Genomic DNA, 23,820 nt, shown 5'->3' with positions numbered 1-23,820 from the left:
GATGAGTTTTCAAATTGTGTTTTATATTGAAAATTGACAGGGAAGTGGTGTGAGCCTTCATGTGCAGTTTGTGTGGTCCTTGCCCTCCAGCGACCGCTTGTATCTCTCTCTGCGACCCTACCTCCAGATTTTGCCTGGGAGATGAGTCTGGATTTCAGCAGAGATGTGAGAGTCGAATGCCACCTGCTATCCCAGGCCTCAGGACACACGGACAAACAGGAAGGCAGATTTCGCTCTAGTTGTGCATGGGCTTTTTGTTTCAGCTGGGGCAGGGAGGGAGGGCTGGCTTTCTCTGTTTGTCACCGGAAAGCTGAATCGGCTTACATGTTCTGCCCTTCTGGCCTTTCTTTCCATTCAGCCCATTTCTCAACCAAGAGGAGCGGTTATTTCAATAGTCTGTTTGCCTGCTCTTGCAGCTTTAGTGTGAGTTTAGTGCAGTTTTAGTGAGTTTAGTGAGTTAGTGAGTTTAGTGCAGTTTAGTGCAGTTTTAGTTTTTAGTTTTAGTTTTAGTCTCCCCCACTGCAGGGAGACCCAGAGCCACCGCAGAGAGCAGAAGAGCCGTCCCAGCTCCCACCGCTGACAGGGACACCAGGGAGCACATCCCTTTCCTCTGCTTGGCCACTGCCAGCCCCTCGCCTCTACGTGCCTCGATGCTAAAAATGTCCGTATCCTGTCCACACCATAAGATTCACCCTTCAGTAACACTAAAACTACAGCGGGCCAGAAAAATGCTTACAAACCTTGCTATTGCAGGTAAAACCTAGGATCTTCCCACAAATGGAAAAGGTCTTTTCTACAGCCCCTGCCCAAAAAGGGCTGCTGCTAAAGAGTTTGCCATCTCACACTGCAGCGTCTTTTTTTTCTCCCTCTTTTGTGCCCAAACCCTCCCAAGGCTCAGAGGGAAGGGGCTCAGAAGACAGTCAAGGGAAATCTCACGAAAGGAGGCTCCACTCCAGATGCCAAGGGCCTGTTCTGTTTAATATCTTTATCAACAACCTGGACGAGGGGATCGAGTGCACCCTCAGTAAGTTTGCAGATGACACCAAATTGGGCGGGAGTGTTGATCTGCTTGAGCATAAGATGGCTCTACAGAGGGATCTGGACAGGCTGGATCAATGAGCCAAGGCCAATGGTATGAGGTTTAACAAGGCCAAGTGTTAGGTCCTGCACTTGGGTCACAACAACCCCATGCGGTGATACAGGCTTGGGGAAGAGTGGCTGGAAAGCTTCCCAGCAGAAAAGGACCTGGTGATGTTCGTCAACAGCTGGCTGAATAATAGCCAGCAGTGTGCCCAGGTGGACAAGAAGGCCAACAGCCTCCTGGCCTGCATCAGGAACAGTGTGGTGAGCAGGACTAGGGAAGTGATTATTCTGCTGTACTTGGCACTGGTGAGGCCCCAACTCACTTTTGGGCCCCTCACTACAGGACATTGAGGATTCTGGAGCATGTCCAGAGAAGGGCAACAAAGCTGGTGAGGGGTCTGGAGAACGAGTCTTACAAGGAGTGGCTGAGGGAACTGGGGTTGTTTAGTCTGGAGAAAAGGAGGCTGAGGGGAGACCTTATCGCTCTCTTCAACCACCTGAAAGGAGAGTGTAGAGAGGTGCGGGTTGGTCTCTTCTCCCAAGTAACAAGCAACACGACAAGAGGAAACAGCCTCAAGTTGTACCAGGGGAGGTTTAGGATGGATGAAGAAATTAGGAAAAATTTCTTCACAAAAAGGGTTATCAAACATTGGAACAGGCTGCCCTGGGTAGTGGTTGAATCACCATCCCTGGAGGTATTTAAAAGACGGGTAGATGTGGTGCTGAGGGACATGGTTTAGTGGTGGTTTTGGCAGTGTTAGGTTAATGGTTGGACTCGATGATCTTAAAGGAACCTTCCAACCTAGACAATTCTATGATTTCAGCTGAGGAAATGGCATGTGTCCCAGCAAGGCAGAAAAAACAGCAGGGGACAGTAAACTTGACTACAGCTCATTGTATAGCAAACGCGCCTGTTCCTTCCCCTCTGTCCGGGGAAACTCTGTGGCACGTTTTGGCTACAGCAAAGTAATTACTAGCTGTTTGCTCGTTTCCCTTTAATGAATCAGGTGAATGAGCCCAGTGTGAGTGCTGGGGGAGTGAAAGTCTGCCATTCAGCTGTCTGCAAACTCCGGCTTCTCTGAAGATTTCTAGATCAGATTTCAGGGCCCCAGGAGTTCGGGTTATTTTTCTAAGTGAGGTTTGACACTGCATCTTCCGGAGAAGCTGCCAGTTATCTACAAAACCTACAGCTCTTATTCATTTGATACCACAGGTTTCACTTTGAATCACAGCAAAGTGTGGTTGACCTCAGATTAAAGTACTTGCCCCATGGCATTAGCCTTAAAGGTTGGCCAGCACGGGAGCTGGACAGAGCATGGGGTATTTTACATCAGAGCTCAACTGAAAAAAAATGGGTGAGAGAAGATGTGCAGGTTGGCCTGAACACAGCTGAAATCGTGGGGCTGTGAAAGGAAAACTCTGAAATGTCTCATCTGGAGCCAAAGTAAGAGGAGGTGTTTCATTTCAGGTTATGTAAGTTCTAAAAACCCTTTTCTCTTTTCTTCTTTCAATGTGTTTTAGCCGTGAGGTCAACTTTTAAGTGAAAAATGCCATTTTGAATAAAATCTACATTTCAAATGCTTGCAAAACATAAACAAACCATTCCCAAAATGAAACAGTTCATTCTGAAAGTGTCAGAATGACACGCATCGCTATTTTTAACATCCCTCCCTCTTCCCCCACCTCTGTATTTTTTTCTAGGCCAGAACTATTCAGAAAATGTGTTTGAATTTGTGAATCATTTTGACTCCCCCTCCCCCTTGACATTTGCTGGAAAATTTACTCTCTGCCAAAAAAACGTTCCTCCAGTTCCAGCCAGCTCCTACAGTCTTCTGTCCTGCCGGGGTTTGCCTGGAAGGGGATGGGGGTCTGAATGCCTTGGGGGCACAGCACAGATGGTCCAGAGGAAAAGTGGGCCAGAAGGGCAAACCCCAGCATCTCTCTGAGCAGCGAAGGGCTCTGTGGCACAGAGCAGCCCAACCCTTCACTGTGGCTGCACTGAAAAAGCCCTGAGCCACCCTCTCCTGAGACCGAAGGGGGAGTCAAGCTCCGACAGAAGCCGCCATCCAGGGGGAATTCCTCATCGGGCTGCGGCTTCTGGATATTAGGGGGGTGCTTCAAGTTATGATACTCTTGGAAAAATCTTGCCTTCAACGCCAGGCCCCTGAAGGTTAAGGGGGTGTACCATGGGGGCTCAGAGCTGCCTCCTACCAACTTGACAGAAATTTTGGCTTTGGCTTCGACGGAAACATGATGGCTCTGAGGCTTGCAATGCAATACAGAGGCTTGATTCTTTGCAGCCTGGCAATTCGTAGAACAATTTATGCCTTTGCAATGCAAGTGTAAATGTTACCACTCTCATTTGTGAGTGTTTTGCTCCTACCCTGAAACTTAGCAAGTGGAAAACTTGGATCTCTTTCTCTCAGTCCTCACATCCAACCTATCTATAAGTCTTGCAGATTTTTTCAGGATAACGTCCCTAACAGAGTCTTTCCAACCTACCCACCTGACTAAAATTCACCTCCAGAGTTCATCACTTCATACTTCATTTCCACATCTCAATAGCCTTTCCCCTGCAGACTCTGCAAAGATCCACCAAACCCATCACTTTTTGAACCTGTCGTTTGACCCCTCTGCAGCTCTCTCAGCCTCCCCACCTTGACTCCTTCTCCTGAGGTGCACGTCTAAACTACTTGGCTTTTCTTTCAAGGCTGTGATTTATTCTATTCCCATCACTTCTTATTTCAGTGCTGAAAGGTCAACTCCTGCGTATGCTCAAGCATGAGATCAGCCTATATTAAACAGGCTCCTCTAAGCTTTCTCCCTTCTGGGAAGGGTTCCCATCCACAAGAACAAACCTGGGATCTGGAACTGCCTTTAAGCTGCCCAAAAGCTCAAAGACCAAGTACCAGCGCTGGTCAGGCTGTACAGTACAGGATCAGACAAGAACAGACAAGGTGGCACCATGCTACCTCTGCATTTCCCTCTCATTACCAGTCCAGCACCTGGTCAATGTTATGGTCACTTCTGACCACCTGGACTCCCACACTGCCTACCTTGGCTCGAAAAAGCCACTCCAGCAATGAAGGGTAACATGAGAAAACAGAGACCTGAGGAGAGGGGCCAACTATTTTCTCCTCGAGATGAGACATAGATGAGGGGCTGCTAACGGAGGAGCTGAGCTGTATCCCTGGCTTCAAACCATTTGTTTTAACCTGCTGCGCAGGCAGCTTCCACGAGAGCTGGACGACATTTCCCTCCTCCGAGAGAGGGTCTGGTTCAGTTTAAAGCTGCTTTTACAAAAGTTCATCTTGAATGTATGAGCTTTACGCAGACTTTTTTTTCAGTGGTGATACATCTTGCTCAAAAACTGCGACACGCACTGTTTGTGTGTGAAGGTGGCAACGTGACACCCAACAAGGCAATTCTGTTGGCTTTGCAAAAAGATCAAGGTTAGTTCCCACTCTGCTGAAAGTATGGAAGGGAAATGCAGGATTTGTCAAGCAGAGAGAGATAAACTGGATTGGGAACATTTTATATACAAATTCCTAGGAGAATGTTAAAACAATGGAGCTGGGAGAGCACACTTGTCAGGGTTTTTTCAAACAATGGCTTTCACATATTCTTTTAAAATACAACAGTAATTCAGGTGCATAGAGATAAGACACAGTTTTAAAATCTCTTTCCTTTCTGGAGGCCCTGGTCTCCACCCCAGCAAGACATTCCCACCATGAAACCCCAGGGTGAAGGACTGTCGGCTCCAAGTAAATACACCTCTCAGGAGATAACAATTAACATGCTTTTTCTGAAGCTGCTTGGCAATTGCATTTCCCAGTGCCTCCTACTTCTGTGACCACATGCCTTGCTTTCAAGGCGTATCTATTAATGGCAGCCCGAGACTGCCCGAAGCAGCAGGAATGGGGGTTGCTGCATGAGGGTGCAGCTGTGTGCCCGTCCCCAGCAAGAGCAGGATGAGATGATGGGACTCAGAGTCCAGCACGGTGCCAGCAAGCGGTGCCCAGCTCTCCTCCTCCTCGTGCTGCCATGACAGGTGCCCGCCTGGGCAGCGTGCACTCCCTGCTGTCCCGTGCTCCCACCTGCAACAGCACCAAGGTGGAAATACCACCCTGGGGCCTTTCATGGTCACTTTGGGTGGGTACTGAGGGCACCACAGGGTACAAGGTGATGCTGAACTGGCTTCAATGGAGCTAAGCTGACACTATGCAAGCATGGATAAAAAAAAGGAATTGGGCTCCATTTGAGAATTCAAAGAAATGTTTGATCCTGTGGGCACTGATTCAGGCTCATCTCTAATTATATCCCAAGCTTGGCCTTTTAAACTAGGTCTGTAGTCCTCAGTAAGGGCCACTTTGCAGTTATTATTTGAGGTCCTTGCCAATCTGTTGTTGGATTTTCCACTTGACATTATTAAGGGATTAAGTTGTTTGTCTCATCATCTTTTATCTGTCCTGTTGACTTTCCTACAAACAGACTTTAGCCAGAGCAGAGAAGATAGGAGGAAAAAAAAAACACCCAACACTTTCAAGATATTATCATGGTTCGGGATTTGTGGTTATTATTGTTTAAATTTATTACTTTGGATATGTAAACTTTGCTGACTCCTTTAATCTGGAATGTATTAAAGAAAGCATTAGGCATTACAACATGTCATTGGATTATACTGTCCTGATTCAGCTACAGCTGTGGAAGAAATATATAACAGGAGATCCTGCGGAGTTATACATTTTAGACTTAGATCATCAATTGCCATAGAGAAGATAAAAACAAATGTAGCTGAGCCTGGAAAGAATGTTGCTAAAATTGGAGAAACATTTAATGCGAGTAGCCTAGGGGTGCAATAACTTTGCCTGTAACTTCACAAAACCCACCCACATGAAACACACCAGGAAAGATTGCAGATTGGACTCTCTGATCCGCAGTCTGCCAAAAAAGCAAACCTGACTTTTTTCCCCTTCCTACAGATGCACGTTTTAATGGTCCCTGCAGAGTGTTAAATATATATTACCCGTAATAGCAACCATATTACGTTTGGACATGTGGCTAACTCTCCCCCGGCTGCTCTGTACTTTCCTTGCAGTGGGAGGATGCCCAGGGCTACCTAATGGTGCTTGTGGCTGCCGGCAGAGCAAGTCCTATGGTCCATGTGGTGAGAAGGAGCCTGCTCACCTCCCTCTCACCCCTGCCCCTCCTTGGCACCCTGCTCTTCTCTCTTTTGAGGGGTACACACAGGCTCTCTCGACCGGTGTATTTAACTACCCATTTAACGAAAACATTTTGAATGCATTTAGCTCAATGGGATAAAAGCTATTCCTACGCCTCTCCAAAATGCCTTGTCAAAGTATGGCTGCAGTGAACAAAGCTCAGCGGTGTGCTGAGGGCCAGGCTCCGCTCCTGCCCTTTTCCCAAGCAGCAGGGATCGGAGATTGTTTAGCGAGGAACGAGAGAAAAACACCCAACCCTAAAACGCGCTTTCCAAAAAGTCACCCTGCAGATCTTTCCGTTTATAAAACTCCTGTCCCCAAAGGCTCTGAAGCACTGTACCTATCGATGGGCAAAACCCCTGTGGGGACTGCATCTCTGCTTCATTAATTCCGTTTAACGTTGGATTTATCACAAGATGTAACTGGATACATGCAGGGGAGAGCAAGGTGAGAAACGATCAAGGACCAAATCTGCAGCATGCTCCTGCTGCCTTCAGCGGAGCTACAACAGCTTTTATCAGCATTTTATCTGACCCTAACAAAAGGAGCAAATTGTTTAGCAAAGGAAGAGGGTTCTTTGATTCTATCTTGCTGCAGATGAATTGCCCAAGCAAGGGCAAAGGGACAGGAAGCGAAGGGGGAGGAGGAGGAGGTGATGCTGAAGGTAGGTGCTGCCGTTGTTTAGCCCTCTGCTACCTTCCACTGGGTGCCACGTTTCTGTTGGCCCCTTCTGCAAACGCTGATGGGAGGGAGAGGGTTGGTCCTGCTCCATAGCCAAGACGTTGTGCTGGTTGTTCATGGTGTTGATATGTTGGTCTTCATTCAGGCAAAACCCAAAGCACTCAGGCTGAAGGGAATTTCGTAACAGTGAAGACTGTAGGCTGAGACCCCCCGCTCTGCTGCACACAGTCCAAGAGCCCTATTTTCCAAAACCCCAAGTACAAGACTTAAAGTCAAGGATGAAACCCCGGAAGCCAAGGATGAAACCCTAGGCAAAACTCACATCAATTCAGTGAGGTCCACACCACGGTAACTGCAGGTGCCGACCTCTCTCCAAATCAAATGCGTGAAGCAAACAGCGAAGAGGCAATCTGATTCTGTCCTTTGAACCAAACTCACTAAAACGTCTGTCGGTATGTCACTCCAGAGCCCATACATATCTTTCAGGGGGACGAGAGATGCTTTACTATTACTTAAAACCGCAACAACGCTGAATGCTAATGCAGTTCCTGTTGTGTAGCGCTGATCAGATAATACACTGTACTGCTTACAAGAAGAAGTTGTAAGTGCTAAGCACTTGTTGTTTTGCCCCCTAGTTCTCCTTCCAAAAGCAATCCTTGTATTTTGGCTAGCCATAAATCTTAGATGTAACAGGAAGAATTGAATTCCTTCTACTAGGCTGTCTCTTTTTCCACATCATTCATGAAAAGAATGTTCTTTACTACAAAAACCCACTTCTTCCTTCTCATAGTTGAAGCGTATGGTAGCATTGAAATAAATATCATGAGAGGGAAAAGGCTAATATGGGTTTTAGCAGCTTGCAGCAGTTTCAGACTGATCTTGCCTATCTATGAGAAAGTAAGGACAGAAAATGCCTGCCCTCAGCAGTCAATGCAACCTGCGTCTGACTACAGCAGTGAGGATCTCCACAGGCACACAGCCGTGACAGCAGCTCTGTGGCAGTGAACTCCCACCACGGCTGGGAAAGAAGAAGCTGCAAGCTATGTTTTCCAAAAGCTTCCACCAATTCTGAGTGCATTCATTGTACCTACACCCAGACTGAAACTTGCAGCTGGAGACCCTGAGCTTCTGAACATACTTAATGCCAACTCATGCTGAAAGGCACTGCTGGGTGATCATCCCTATTACAGAGCAAATCACACATTTTGCTGCCTAAACACTGATTTAAAAGCCAAATCAGAGGCACTTGCTTTTGAAGCTGGTAGACCTCAGACTGGAGCAGCTTCCTGAACCACTTGCAGCTGTTGTGCGGGCTATGCATGACCTGGCTTTTCATGTAATAAGAATGAAATTGGGATAAATTTTACAGAAGACATTCATGAGTACTTTAGGAATAGATTCCCCTGACTTAAGCAGACTCCTGGGCTAGCAGACCTCAAGATAACATCAGCGTCAACAGAGAAGAAAGGTACCTAGGAGGAGGCTTATCCTGAGGAGACATCCAAGAAGGCTGAGCAAGATGAATTCCATAAAAGGACCATTTAAAGTGACCCAGCAAGTGTGGAAGCCCACATTCCCTGAAAAGTCACATTTGAGAATAGGGATTACGCTACTAAGTTACTCAGTGATTTGAAAATGTTAACATTTCGTTTTCACTGTCTGTTAAATATTAACATATCTTTCTTAGAAAGCTTGGCTGACCTTCATTGGAAGAAAGCAGGTCAAATTTACTGCACAAATTTACCTACTGGTATAAACAAAAATAATCTCTAACAATTACAGAAGACTAATCTTAGCTGAAGCTACATTTAACATCATACATAGATGTCATTATTTCTCTACTGAGTTAGAACAGATTTACATGTAAAGAAAACATTAGCTCAGCACTGGCTTTCAGTCACCGCACGCCATGTGGGAGCTCAGAGCTGCGCTAATATTTTCTTCACATGCAAATCTGTCCTAACACATTATAGAAATAATACGGAAAACATGAGACAGGTGCTGACTATGGTTTGATTGGTTTTGTCATTGCAAGGCTCTACAAAGGTAAAGACAAAACTGTAAAGTTTCCACTGATCTGGGAACTTCACTCTGTGGACATTCTGCTTAACACCTGAAGGATCAAACCAACCAAGCTCCTGACATCCTGCCGTTCCCATCAGAAGGGGAGGAAACCTGGCTGTTTCCAGAGCCGGGGACCATAAGGACAATGGGCCTAATGTCTGTTCTTCCTGCACCTTGGAAATGTTTTGGGCTTTTTTCCACTTTCTATGAATGCCTTCAAGTGTTAAATTGTTCAAAAAAAAAAAATACGTGCAAGAGACAGCAGCTGTGCTAGCAAGTAAGTCCCTCTATGAAAAGGATCTGCTATGTGCCATGTAATTCCTGCGCTGTCAATCACGGAGAATGGTAGCACAGAAGAAACCCTTCCCAATGAGCTTAAAAGCGCTGATGAAAATGGACTTGAAATAGCACCGTTCATCTCCCATAGGGTTATAGCAGAATCTTCACCTAGCCTCCGTGGGTGGGAGCCCATAAAAAAGCTGCTTATTGCTCAAGAAGGCTACATGAGTAAGTAGAAAATAAGCTACCAAATAGAGAGCGGTGCTTTGTGAACTCCCCAGAGTGCGGTGCCTCCATCTACGAAGAGCCTGAAGGTCAGCCCAGCCCGATGGGCACCAGAGGGTCCTGATCTTGTCCAAGCAGACAAAACATGCCGTGCTGTCAGGTCTGCTGAGTGTGGTGCTCTGAGAGTGGAAACACAGAGGTGTCCACCTCATTCTGCTCTTCCTCCTCGTCTTCCCACAGCAGGGCTTGAAGGCGGCTCCATCCTCCAGCAGCTTAGCTGGTGTGCTAAGCACCTTCCCTGGGCAATGATATGCATTACTAGAGTAACAGTTGCCTTCCAGAGCAAGAAAGCAGGGTCCCAATATGCTAGACATTATATTGATACTAAATTTGTGATACCACTCACAAGCTCATACGCTTAGGAGCTTTAAGACAAACATGGTGGGAGGAAGAAGTAAAATACATAAACAGAGTCAGCATAAAGATATATATACACGGGACTTGCATGCATCACCACAGCCATGTGGTCATGGTTTCTATTACATGGAGACTTCCTGATCACAGTGACAGTTTAGGAAAGGGAATCAAAGCTTATTTAATTCGATTGATTTTTATAGGAACAAATCAGAAGTGCTGTTGTCAGCTTATGCCTTGGAACATCTCAAAGAGAAATAAGCAAGGGTCCCACAGGCCCTTGGCTGACACTAACCCTGTCTAAACTTGGCTCCTTTCAGAAATATGTTACAGCCATTGTGAGTCAAACAAATAAGTCAATTAAAAAATCGCCTGTCAGCAGCAATGCCATTAGCTTTTTCCAAAAACTCTTGCCATTTTGCACAGGTTAATGGAAGTCTCTTATTCTGAGCAAGCTGCTCCGCCTGTTGAAAGGAACAGAGGTTTCACAATGTACCGAGAGTCGCTTGATTACTATTCTGCTGTATGTCCTTGTGTTTCCACAGCGGCTGTGGGAAAGCCAGGAAGAGGAACACTGCAAAGTCTTGCACTGTTTTTCCAGGAGGGTGTTTTTTTTCCCCTTGACATGTCATTTTTCTATAGTACGTACTTGCACAATTTCTGCCTTTCCCCCAGCTCATCTGTAGCTTTGTCTCTAGTTGCCAAGGAATTGACAAACTAGGGGATTTAGGTCAACGACAACAACTTGCTGCAATGACCAGCACTGGAATATCTTTCACTTAAGGGCTGCAGTTGGCTTCCAAGACTGGGGCCAGGCCTCCCACTGCTGAGTACACCTTGGTCTATCAGCTCTCCCTTGGCAAGAGCAAACAGGGTTTCCCAGGAACAGCAAAACTCACAAACCCGTATTTTCCCATTGAAGTCAATGGGAGTCACAGCTAGAACGGGGCTTATTTTGGGTGTGAAATCTCCCTTAGGAGCCAAGTTGCCATCTCAGGCTACCTGTGCCACTCGGAGCCTGGGACAGGGTGCACCTTCTCAGTCCCTTACACAACTAACCAGTGTGATCAGCCAGGAGGAGAGAAATCCTCCCTAGGCACGGGGCATGTGCTATGATGAAGACAGGCACCTTCCAAAAGCTGCTGCGTCCCCCTGGCTTGGGTGGTGGGCAAGTGGAGGCACTGGCTCCTTCCCCAAACTGCCCACATCGCTGTCACAGGGGTTTTGCAGTGAGTACTACCCCTCTGCTGCCTTGTCAAACCGCATTGTCCCCATCCCAACATGCTGCCTGGACACGCCATCCCTCCCACGCAGCCTGAGAAGTGTAATCACTCAAGTGTCTTTGAAACCTTGCAACCATCAATAAACAAACGTGGGGTTTCTCCAGCAGCAGCCCACAGCCCGGGGAAAGCCACAGCTGCAAAAGCCCTTACATGGAGGTTTACTCAGACCTTAAGTGGACTTGGAAGTAGACAACAGCAAAACATCAAATTGCTCTTACTGTCACTGCACTTCACAAGTCTGCCGTAATCACGGCAGGGTCACTGTTTCCCAGTGCCGTGCAGCCCACTGGGCACCGGCACACTTCAGGGACAGGGAAAGCACTGAGTAAACTGTTTAAATAAACAAAGGCAGAGCCCGTATCAGCCACCAAGCTGCTCCAGGTCACAGTGTCCAAAAAAGTGGCTGCACTCCCTCCCTTTTGCTAACAATGTCATTTTCTTACTGGCCAGTTTGTGGGCCCCACCGCAAATGAAGTTTCCTACCTGAAGTACAAATGGAAGATGAATCCATGCCAGCCAGAGGGATCTGCCCATTTCCCGGGGATGCCAGGAGGAACTACAATAGACAGCCGGACATCCCTAACAGATTTGCTAACTCAGACAGCCTCCAGAAAGGAAGGGCAGAAGCAAGCCTGCTGTTTATCAAATCTGTAAACATGCTATGCGAGATGCGCGGCACAGACCGTATCTGCAGCAAGAACTGCTTTCCTGTTGCTCGTTATTACCTCTCCTCCAGGTACAGTAGCCCTCCCCTCTGCCAGCAGCACCCGGTGCAGACAGGCAGGGCTCTCTGCCTGCCCAGCATTTATCTGCTCAACCCAGAGGCATGGTGTTGGTTTCTGTCAGCTGAGGTCTCCCAGGATTTATTTTGACGGAAAAGCACGAGTTGCGGAGAGAGCTTCTCACACATTCTCCCTCATTACACAACTCATTTCCAGACCGTGTGCGTTGTTAAAAGGAAATAGTGAGTTCATGAAAACAAATGAGTGTGCAACCTGAGACTGCTTCAGTAGCTGCCTTCTGCTGTCATTATGGATTTAAAAGATGTTGCCAACCAGTACACAAAGTTGGGTGTTATTTATATGAATCAGCTTTGAATTACTGGGCATTTGCGCACAATCCTGCTGAGAAGTTGACTATAACCTGCCAAAGCCAGTGATCAGCCCTGCATGGGACCCATGGAGCCCAGCGGAAAGTATCCTTGTAAATTAGCCCAATCGCTCCTGCTGAGCTGACTCCAGCACTGAAACACAAAATCAAGTGCACCTCCTCAGACTGCCTGACACATTTTGGACCAGATCTTCACCTCATTTAGCTTGGAGTAGTCCCACTGAGCCCAGCAGAGTTACTCTGATCTCAAACCTGATCTGAGCTCCCTCTGATCCAGGCCTTTTGGCAATACAAACGAGCCTTCCCTGTTCACTGCCGAGCCACCGGCCTGGCTGAGCTCACTGGAGGCCACGGGAGGTTGCGCAGAGTCAGCCTGAGGCTCCAGGAAGCTTTCCACAGGAGCATCAGGCATGATTTTGCCCATCAGCAAACTGTTTTCAGCAGCAAATCAGTGGGATCTGGCACTAGGAACGGTCATTAGTATGGAGAATAGAGCAGAGATTACTACAGCTCATGCACACAAAACCAGCAGAATTTAGTCAGCAGAGGGATCGTAGCAGCTCCCAAAGGGAGCGAGCTGATTCATCAGTTGAGAGCCCCAAAATACAACACTGTCTGCAAACACGATGAGCCACACACTCGTAACTTCATTAACTGTGCTTTTACTCAACTGCTTCTCCATCCTGAGCAGAACTGAGCCTGAGTTCTTGGAGCAGGATGAAACAAGTAGAAACGCAAATATATTTATTTCAGCCTCCTGAGTGTTTTACAAACCACAGTCTGTCGGTTCTTCACAAGTTTGATACCTTCACTTTACTTAGATGTTTCCCTGCACCGGTTTTCCTTGTGTCATTAAGCTTACCAAGAGTTTCACTATCATATGTCTACAGAAAGTTAAACATAGCGAACGACATCACTGAAAGTTGATGGGCCTTTATCAAACTCTTTAAAATTAAGGAGTCACTGGACTGCCCTGCATTTTTCAGGGTTTGTCAGTGCAAGGCTCCAGTGCTGAGCTCAAATCAATGTAACTTCTCACAGCCGGAGGATGGGAGAGCCCATGTGCTGGTCAGAGAACCTCGTGACGGGCACCCTGCACTGGGGTAAAGCGGTTCAAAGCCCTCTGGATAAATGGCGTGACAGCTCAGAGCAAAGCACACTCTGTGCAGAGCATTCAGACGTGGAACAAACTCCCCAAATGACACAAGAAATCCCATGAGTGGAGCGTCTGCCTATGGAGAACGCATCAAAGCCCTCCTCTCTGAGTAGACCTTTCTGTTCTAAGGGTAATACAACATTGATGCATTCTCTTGCTTGAAGCCTCCCAACTAGCCCCACAAAAGAGATCCAGAAACAAATGAACTTAATATAAATACCTTATAAAAATATGCTTACCTAAAATATAAGACACCCCAAAATCAAAAAGTTTTATTCAAAAGGGGAATTACCAGAAATTCTAGAGATTTTTGCTTCCAAGTGAAAGGCACACAGACACTACAGTGATGGGCATCAGTATAAATTTTAACAGACAGTTGGCCCACACAGTTTCAACTCCAAGAAGGAAATAAATTTCCCCTTAGGCTCATGTAAATCATGGGAAACCTCCAGCATCCAGGGAAGCTGTGCTGAGGGAAAGCTGAGGCTCGTAACCGCATGTCAGCAGAAGGCTGCAGTCCATGGGTACACAATAAGCACGCCAGCGGGCAGCTTGCAGCACCGGGGAAGCTCTGCAAGGACCATGCACAGTGGGACGGGTACTGCTGCTCTCTACTGCGAGCAGGGGATTTTCAGACTAGGAAGAGGGATAAGCTTTTCATGTGAGGGAAGCCAAGCACCGACAAGCAAGTGCAAAGTTTCTCTGCAGATGTCTGCTGCGACAGACCTCTGCCCTCCCGCTGCAGCTGTGCCTCGGAGCAGGGATGCAGCCAGCCCTCGTCCCACCTCCCCAGGGCTGGTGCAAGACTCACCACTCGGGGCTTCTGCTGGTCCAGGGTCTGCAGGAAGGCCGGTGTCTGGTCCAGAGTGCGCTCAGGGTCACTGGAGATGTCCTCCTCAGACTCCTCCCAGGATGAGGAGAAGCCAGTGGAAGAGGCTGAAGACGACGACAGCTTCCGGACGGGCAGGCTGCCGGGGGGCACGGCGCCCGCCTCCTCCTCCGGGCCCCCCAGGTCCGTGACAATGACAGCGGGGATGCTCCCACCAACAGCTGGGCACTGGCCCTCAAGTCCTGTGGGGGCTACCACCACCTCACCTCGCTGTGGTCCAGGCTCTGACAGCTTCAGGGGGCTGCTGCCCTCCACCAGCCCCACAGCTGGACCCACCATCACCATCGGCCTCCCTGAGGGCTCTGCAGTGCTTGGCCAGACCTGCACCCCACCAAGATCAGGGGCCTCACTCTCCCCGTAGGCTCGTGGCCGGGGTCCGGTCCCAAGTCCCACCATCGGCACCGTGGGGCTGGCAGGCCGTGGCCGGGGCGAAGATGGCCGAGGGCTCCGCGGCGGCTGGGTGGCGGAGCTGTGCGCCTGGATATGTGCCTCAAAAAGCCCCACTTTCTGGTTCACCTGGACGTTGTGCAGCTCCCGCTGAAGTTGCCGTGCCACAGGGAGTCCTGGCTGCCCCTCTTCACCCCGGCTGCCCCGACGACCCCCGGGACTGCCCGGCTGCCGTGGGGGTTCCTCCAACGGCGGGAAGAGGAAAGCGGGACCACGGCGAGGGGAGCGGGGTGGCACGGGGGCTGGGCTGAAGACGGGGAGCGGGCGGCAGCTGCCGGGTGTCTCCGGGCCCCTCGGTAGCACTTGACTGGGAGGAGGTGGTGTCTTGCTCCCGCCGCTTGTCACCTCGCTGTTGCTATTCATCATCACCAAGCTATTGAGCGCATAGCAGTACACGGCCATAGTAGTCAGCCGGGGCGCACAGGGGGGCCGCCGCCGCTGCCGCCTCGGCGCTCAGACTCCACGGGGCTGCCGAGGGTCTCTCCACACCGGGACCAGCAGCATCGCTGGGAGGCAGCGGGGGAGCTGGGCTGGCACCAGTCCGCAGCTCCATAAAACGAGACAGCTGAGGAGAGAGAGAGAGAGAGAGAAGTGGTGAGGGTAATTCTGTGCACCCCGTAAGCTCACCCTCCAGCTGTGCACACAGCTGGCTGGACTCTTCCCTTCCTATGTGCCCCCTCCAGCTCCTGCACACACCTGCATCCATCCCTAGTGTGCCACCCCTAGGGACATGGCCCAGCCTAGTCTTCAGAAGGGTCTGAGCCGAGGGGAAATCAGGTTTGAGGCTGTTTGCTCTCTTTCCTGCCTTCCCTCCCCCTCTCCATGTTGCTGGCTGATGCAGATACAGCAGGGATGTCCGAGAGGACACACAGTCAGCAGCCGTTCCTGCAACTGAATTAGGGAGTTATGGCCGACTGGTGTGAGCTGAAAGTTGTCAGCTTTCAAGTTTTGGCCCCAAAAGCCGACATTTTCTGAAGGAAGGGAAAAACTCCACACAGCTCAGATTTGCCACTTTCCGGTTTGTCACCTACGACCGAGATCAAGTCTCAAGCATGGATTTCTGTTCAATGGTACACATGAAGCCTTCCTGCTTGCAGTTTTGTATGGTTATGGGACGACGTCTCCACTACTTCCCTAACTTTTCATGTGCAACAACATGGCCCTGCACATCTTCACACGTGCCCTGTCTAAACGTGCCTCCCCTGTGCATGTCTGCCTTCTGGGGCATCGACTGCTGCAACCACCTCCAAGTCACAGCCCGGATCCCACATACAGACATGTGTGGTTTTGTGCCCTGTGGTACGCATGTGAGAGACTCTACTTCTGTAGGTGGTTCTCTGTGCCCCTCTGTACTTCAGTGTGCCTTCCTTCATGTCCGTTTGCATGTCATGTGCCACTGGAGTTGCAATCCCCATCCCATGGTGGGCCATGGGAACCCACGAAATCTACACAAACACGCTGCCTACATGAGTGTGCAGGCTTGTTTACCCACACGTGAGCTAACTCTGGCTACGGCATACATGTCTTTGGAAGTGCTTGTGTGTGATGCTGTCAGCGGTATCCCTGTGCATCCCTGTGAGGCTGCTGGCAGGTAAATGCCCAGAGGTCTAAGCGCAGTCTTCAGTGACTGGGTGACCAAAAGACTCCCCATCCCTTCAGGTGCTGCTCGGAGGCAGTGTGAGGCTCAGCAGAGCCCGGGCACCCCTTTTTGCAGGGATCCCCGGCACCACCACACTCCCAGCACTCTGGCTGTGGTGCGAAAGCACCGGCACAAGGTACTCAGCAAGATTCTGGGTGCGGGACAGCCTGCCCGGGGCCAGGGCAGGGTGCGGGACAGCCCGCTCGGTCCCTGCTCCTCTGCCCACCCACTATCTCGCCCCTTCCTCCCGGCGGGGGCCCGCTTGGCACTGCGCACCTCCCGGGGCGACCCCCGTCCCGGCTGCTGGGGGTTGGGGGGGGGGTGTTAGCCCGGCGAAGGGGTCGTCCGCGTCCCGCCCCCCCGCCGCCGCTTACCTGGGAGCAGGATCCGCGCCCGCCCTCAGTGCGCGGCGCCCGGCAGCGCCCGCCGGCGCCGGCGGCCGCAGGGCGCTGCAGAAACCATCTCCGCGGGCGCGGAGCACGGCCGGCGGTCCCGCTCCCTCCGCGGATTCGAACGGCTTTCCTCGCCCCGCGGGTGGAGGGCGGGGGGGGGTGAGGGGAGGGGGGGGAGAGACGGGGGAGTCCCGGGCTCTACCCGCTCCGCGCTCCGGCTGCGGAGACTGCGCGGCCGCGGGCGGCTCCGCGCTCCGGGCAGTACCGCGCCGCGGCCCCGGAGCCCGCTCCCGGTGCGGCTGGAAAGGCGGAGAGAGGAGGAGGAGAGGGAGAGGAGCGGCGAGGAGGAGGAGAGCGGAGGGAGGGGGTAGGAGAGCAGGAAGGAAGTTGTGAGCCTGTCTGGGGTTGAACTCAGCGGAACAAGTTTCTTTTTTTTTTTTTTTTTGCTCGCTCGGCGCTGCTCGACTGGAGGGAAACACTGAAAAAAAAAGTTTCCATTGTTAACTAAGAAAAAAAAAAAAACAACAACCCACCGCCGCCGCGTTTTGGCCGCTGTGGGTTAAAGATACACGAGCCATTTTCCACCCGCGTCCGGAGCTGGCGATGTGTCCCCGGCCAGCCCCGCACCGAGCCCCGGCAAAGCCCGCGGGGGCCCGGGGCGGAGGGACGGCCACATCCCAGCCCCCCTGCGCCTGCTGGCCTTCCTATTCCTCCCCTGGCTACGGCGGTCAAGGCGAAGGGTGGTGCCTGCATCCTTCGGAAGGGGGGTGCCGAGCTAAAGGCCACCCATGTCCCCATGCGCCCAGCTGGAAGGCACAGACTAGCCCAGCCGTTTGGCACAGCATCCCCTTTTCACCCAGGCACAGCAGCTCGGTCTGTCTCAACACGTTGGTCATCCACACCAGACCAAAGTTGGTGAGAAGCCCTCCCTGCTGGGCTGTGTGGCTTTGGGCATCTCCCCTCCATCTCCCCATGGAGGGGAGACGACCCCCACACCCCCAGACATGAGGGTTGTAAGCACATCCATCCGCTGTGGCATCGCCCCAGGTTTCGGTTGGGCTGTAGCTGACATGCGCAGGACAATGTCCATCCTTTCTGCTCCAGGGCAGGCCACAGACAGCACTTTCTCAGCTCCTGCGGCCCCCCAGACACGGGTCCTGCTTGGCAGAGGGAGCAGGCTCTTGGCTGTGATACAGCATGATTTCTGTATCAAGATAACCCATTGGAAATAGTTGTCCGTATGTCAGCATTTCAGGAGAGCAGGCTCCGCGATTCGGTCTCAAAGGAGTAGTCAAGGTCAAACCCAGATGGCAGGTTTGGGGTTGGTCTGGACTGGCCAAGGGAAAAAAAAAAAAAAAAGAACAACAACAAAAAGAACGACAATTTGTCACTGCTGGGATTTCACAGCTAGGAGTTTTCCCTAGAGAGGGAAACTGATGTCACAGCGGATCAGCTTTCTGTAATTAAGGCATAACCTCTAGAGCGTAAACTGGGGCAGAGAGGTCTCCAAATCTGCAGAAGGTGTGGATTGCCAATCCCACAGGCAGACAGGCAGAGACACCCAAAATGAGCTTATGTTTGTTTTTCCAGTAAGAGAAATGCTATTTTGAATTCAGTGCAGGAAAAGAGATTTTTAGACTCTTTCCACTCCAATCCGTTTCCTCAGTGTCTGTGCTCGGTCAGGAACTGGTCTTTCATGAAATAAAGTAAGTGATCAATCTTTCTCAGAAAAGTGACCCCACCGAGCATAATGGCACTATTCATGGGCATAAGCTTCCTCCTGTCTGCAAATATCTGCAGATTCTGGTCATCTGTTTGCTCCCATTCCCTTGTGTCTGCATACACACATCAGAAAGTAGGGAATTTTGAAAGAAATAATAAATCCAGGAATACATGCGGATAAACAGGTATCTTCTTTTTTTTAAACAGCTGCACTGCGCTATGCTAATAGCATCTGCATGTACTTGCAAGCACTGCTGCATATCCATGCACGTTTTGACTGTTCTTTGGGGATGTTTAAGAGTATTTACACCAGCGTAACCACAACGGGTGCTTAAAGTCTTTTCTTAAAGTCACACAAATTCAAGCACCATCAGATATTCATCCTATCAGAACAGGACAAAGGAGCAGAGAATTCACTATGGCACGTTTACTGATAGAAAACTCCCCAAGGGCCTTAAAACATCACAGCATTTTTGTCACGTAACAGAAATATGTGACATCCAGAGCTAGAGCCGTTCTGTGGGCATTATACACAACAACAAGCTTTTATTTATGAAGGAAGCGTCTAATAAAAGTGGAAAGAGGAAAAAAAAAAGTCTAGGGATAAATCCCTTTTCAGAATGGGTAGGTACAGGAGGGAAATAATTGTTTCCAGATTGGAGCCAGGCAGCAGTCCACATTGTACAGTGAAGAAAGAGCAGACAGCTTTCAGCACACTTGTTTCCAATCAAGTGGAAACTGAGCGTCTGAGGTTAGCCTAAATGGAAAGCACAAACTGAAACAGGTTGCTAGTCCAATCCAGGGACAAGGATGGAGGCACAAAGGGAGAAAAGTTTCTTTCATAGACAAATGGAGGTCTCTAGGCACCAGCACTGCTGTAGTTGCTTGATGCTGCCAAGGAGCCCTCTCCACGGCTGTGGCACCGTTGCGTTTGGTGCTGTACAAAGAGAAAAAAAAGATGGTCCCACTCCAACTCGTTTGCAATCTCGGTGTACGTTCTTCAAGTAAAAGTCCCATCCTGGGTCTTAAAAGATCTTGCTTCTGCTTAAGCCATGTTGTTAATTTGAGTTTATACTTCCTGCTTCCAAAGAAAATCCTTGCAGTGCTTGAGGATACTGAAGCAGGCTAGGTTAGGGCAAACAGTTTGTCCAGCCAACTTTTGTGTGGGCAACTAGTCCTTAGTCAAGAGTGGGGCCTTTAAAATGAACAGGATCTTCCACTTAGGAAGGGCATATATCCACTGCAGGATGTATTTAGTCCTGAAACAAAAGGAGGACAGACACTTACAGAAGGGCATGGAGCTGTCCTAGCTGTGTAACGTCTCCCACTGACACGCTGGCTATAAGTGTTTGGCGAAAGAAATACCACAGCTGTCAAAGTTGATGGCCTCCCAGCACCTCTGTGCACTTGAAGGGAGATGTGTTAATTATCATGACTTACTTAAGAATAATTGTTCCAAATGTGCTCGCAGTGCCCAGTGAGCAGCGCATGTGGCTCAGCTGAGCTGCGGCTGCTGTGCCCCTGGGCTTGGTGCTGCCCAGCGCTGTGGGGTGGTGGCTCTTTGTAGGGGCAGCAGGATGGGCCCTGCCGTGTGTGAAGGCACGGGGGGAAGAGGAGGTTCGGCTGCCAGTGGGAATGGTGGCTGTTGCAGTAGGAACATCTGCGCCCCACTGGAGCCAGATGAGAGGGCTGTCTGGGCAGGAGGGGAGATCAGCTGCGCAGGAAGCGAATGCTGGATAGGAAAAGTGGACAGTACGGCCAAGGCTGTTTACCTCCTTTCAGCCTCTGCCGTGACTCAAGCCAATGTTTTGCTTTGACTGTCACTAAAGCCAGTTCCTGGGCACAGCCCTCCAGGGCGAGGGGAGCCCTGGCAGACCAGTACAGTGCTGGTGACCCTCTGAAGCCCAGGCAGAACTGTCCTTTGCTACTTTATACACCCTCTTCCTCTGGAATCAAGGTCCTGGTCCACATCTCAAGGCTTGCCACGCTGAGCCCTAGGACCGTATCTAAAAGGTTGCCAGAGCACGAAGATGAAGACGGTGACCCTGGCCTCTGGCAAAATGTCACATCATTGTGAGGGCCTGAGGCTTGGCAATAGACTCCCCAAGACTGAGATGTGTTGCAAGTCTCAGCACTTTCTGCCCTAAGTGCATAGTATATTCCTTCCCCTGACCTGCTTTCCTTATGGAAAACCCAGAGAGACTTTACTGACTTGAAGAAGAACCCTTTCCCCAATCCAGACCTCAATAACAAGCAAAAAAACCCCCAAGGCACCTTACCAAAACAAAGGTCCTGTACTGCAGAAATACCTCCTTCCATGGAGAGGGGAGAACAGTTGCATGAGAGATATTCATCATCCAATTCACTTAAATCCTTGGAGGCACAAAGTTAATATGGCATGGGCTGCATTATAAAGCTAGAACAGGACAGAACGGACCACAATCTACTTAGTATCAATGCAATTGTAAAAACAAAGCAGAAAAAATCACAACAATTTAATCACAAAAAAACTACGATCCTGAAGTACTCTCCTCCTTCCATTTTTCCTTTATCATAGGATTCATTTTTTAAATTATTACTCTCTGTCATGTTTTGGGCTGGTTGGACAAGACAGCCTTCACTGTGTTTCAAAGACGAGATGTCCCAACTGTCACTGTTCATCCAGGTCAGCATCAGAAGGACTGTCAGCATCCTTGCAGTATAAGTCAGTCTTTTATGGCATTTCCTCACCAGTGAGTTGAATCTTACAATCATGTAAAATACAGAAAGAATGGATAAACACAGAATAATTCTACAGTCAGCAGACTATGTTTATGCCAGTGTGACAGAGAATAAATCTGGCTGATATTTTACAATAAAAAAACCCACAGAAGACTCGAGAGGAAACACAATGCTGAATTATGTGCTGAGAATTGTCTACGCTCAGGCAGGTGACTGTCACAGGCATGGCACACTTCTGGGCTGGCTGGGCTGGCAGGGGAAATGGAGACCTGAGAAAAGGGCTGTGGGTGTTTATCTTGCACCAGCGCTTTTTGCATTGCTTCAGTGGTAAAACAGGTCAGAAAGACACTGTTTTTCCCAGTGCTCAGCGACCGCTGAACTGGGTTATCTGGTCATTTGCTCCCCTCCTGCTATCCCACAGAACACATATAATGGCAGAATGAAGCAGTGACTGGTTAATATTTTTTTGTGCCAGCTCCTGTTCAGGGAACAAGAACACAGGGCTCTGCAGAGACACCTGTAGCAAGTCAATGTAATTTAGGGCAGTCTGTGTACTGCACCCACATCTGCCTGAGCTCGTATGTCCACCTAGAGCACAAAGGAACCAGTTTTGTTCTCTGGAAGCCTCCTCCACACATTCCTGCCTGCACCTCGCCCCATGCTGCACCAAGTCATACGGCTCAGCGCAGCCAAGAAAGCCAGCCAAAGATCTCGGCGGTCTGTTCCTGGCTCTGCCCCTGCTGTGCTGCGGGGTGTTAGCAAGGTGGCTTATTGCCTCTCCACCTTGTTTTGCCCGCCTGTGAAACAGGCAGTATGTACTAAGATATCCTGTGTCACCCAGGGTATTTGTGGCTGTGACCTGCCTGAAGTTTCACATATACTTAGGGTCCCTGGAGGAAGGGACGCATCCATCCTATACATCCATGCACAGCACACACGTGCAGAGCATTAACGCTGGGCTAAGAACATCAGTTTAGCTCACAGGCTCCAGGTTTTGCAACAGGACTTTGGAGAACACTTACAGAGCACAGGAGATTAAAATGTATATATGGAAAATATTATCCATAGTAAAGTACTCTGACAAGGAATTATATATACACTCAATAGGCAAGAAATTTTAGGAACCCTAGAACAAGCACAAGACATTACGTTTTGTCATGATAAAATGCATATATGCCAGTAGTACCTTTTTTTTCCCTCAGCTAGAAAACTCCTCAGGATGAAGATGTGAAGGTCTGATGTGAATGCCCACTTGTTTTATGTCTGGATATGGCCAGCAATTTCAGTGCCACCCTTCCTGTTTTTTCCTGGTGCCAGAGAAGAGCCCAGCTCTGCAGTTGGTGTGTGCCACAGCTGTGGTCCCCTGCGCTGCTATAGGGCTTTACATTGGCACGTTGGCCCTCGGTTGCTATTTGCTGATAATAAGAATATAAACACATGTGCACGTGTGGGGAGTAACACATGATTCAGCATTAATGTTTCCTTTTTTTTGCACAGACCGAACTAGAGGCACTAGGAGCACAAGAAATGTGTATCATTGAGTTTTACTGAGGTTCGGTAAAAATAAAACTATAAAAGGAAATCCTTCCCCATTGGACCCTGAGGCTGCTAAAAGTTGTACCTACATCTGTGGCTGAGGTGATAAAACAATTAGAATTCAAACACTGCTTCATTGTCTGAAGAGGTGTTTCCTATTCATGGGTCACAGTTATTCCACTAGACTGTGACCACATAACCATAATTGGGCAGCTTTGCATTTGTTTGAGATAGCTACGATCACAGCAGGAAAAAGACAAGCTACTTTTCAAGTGTGCAGCGTGTCACACACACCATTTTGGGTTTGGTAGTAAACGACGGGAATATTCAGCCTCCAGGGCTATGAGATTCCACTGCACCTTTTAGGGATGTGATGAACGTGGAATCACAAGAAATGCTGTCCAAGTTTCCACTCTGCAATGAGTGATCTCTGTGTTTTGAAAAACTGGGAGAGAGAGGGCACTGAAGAGGACATGATAAATAATTTTCAAGCCCATGCTGGGTCGTGGGCATTTAATTTAAAATAAAGCACGTTGGCTCTCTCCAGGAATCTATTTTTGCCTGTGGTGTAATAATATATTTCAAGGATTTACCATAATATTTCTATGATGGACAGATATTTACTTTTATCTGTTCCTGTGTCTGTGAAAGGAAAAAAACCTGAGCTTTGAGTGAGTGCAGCACAGTTTAATAAACTGGCAGATCTAGGTTGATTCTTCATAATTTTGAATAGCTAAAGCAATAGAGCTATGAAAATATTCCTAAATGATGTTGCCAGACAACAGTGTATTATCTGTGCTATTTTCTGTATGTAGCCCTGTTCATTGCCACGCAACAAATTGCAAAGGTCAGCAGACCCTGATCCTGAAAAGCAGCTGTATTAGAGCAACTACTGGAAAACATCTGTCCTTGCACATAAGATTGTTTCAAGCAAAAACATCTTTTCCAGACAAATTG

The 23,820-nt window shown here is 49.2% G+C and overlaps 1 protein-coding gene across 1 annotated transcript in view; it reads right to left on the bottom strand.

Moving 5' to 3' along the window:
• ITPKB (inositol-trisphosphate 3-kinase B) overlaps positions 1-17,245 on the bottom strand; it is a 70,660-nt gene extending 53,415 nt beyond the window's left edge. The window contains exons 1-2 of the mRNA XM_063328176.1: positions 16,867-17,245; positions 14,329-15,418 (exon numbers count right to left, since the gene is read on the bottom strand). Of these exons, the coding sequence (XP_063184246.1) occupies positions 14,329-15,255 (927 nt within the window). The 5' untranslated portion in view covers positions 15,256-15,418; positions 16,867-17,245. The remainder of the gene's footprint in view (positions 1-14,328; positions 15,419-16,866) is intronic.
• Between the last annotated feature and the right edge of the window lie 6,575 nt (positions 17,246-23,820).

Source organism: Chroicocephalus ridibundus, chromosome 3 (assembly GCF_963924245.1).
Source record: "Chroicocephalus ridibundus chromosome 3, bChrRid1.1, whole genome shotgun sequence".
NCBI classification, from domain to species: Eukaryota; Metazoa; Chordata; class Aves; order Charadriiformes; family Laridae; genus Chroicocephalus; species Chroicocephalus ridibundus.
Note: the sequence above shows the minus strand (reverse complement) of the source record. Positions and strands in the feature narration are given on the sequence as shown.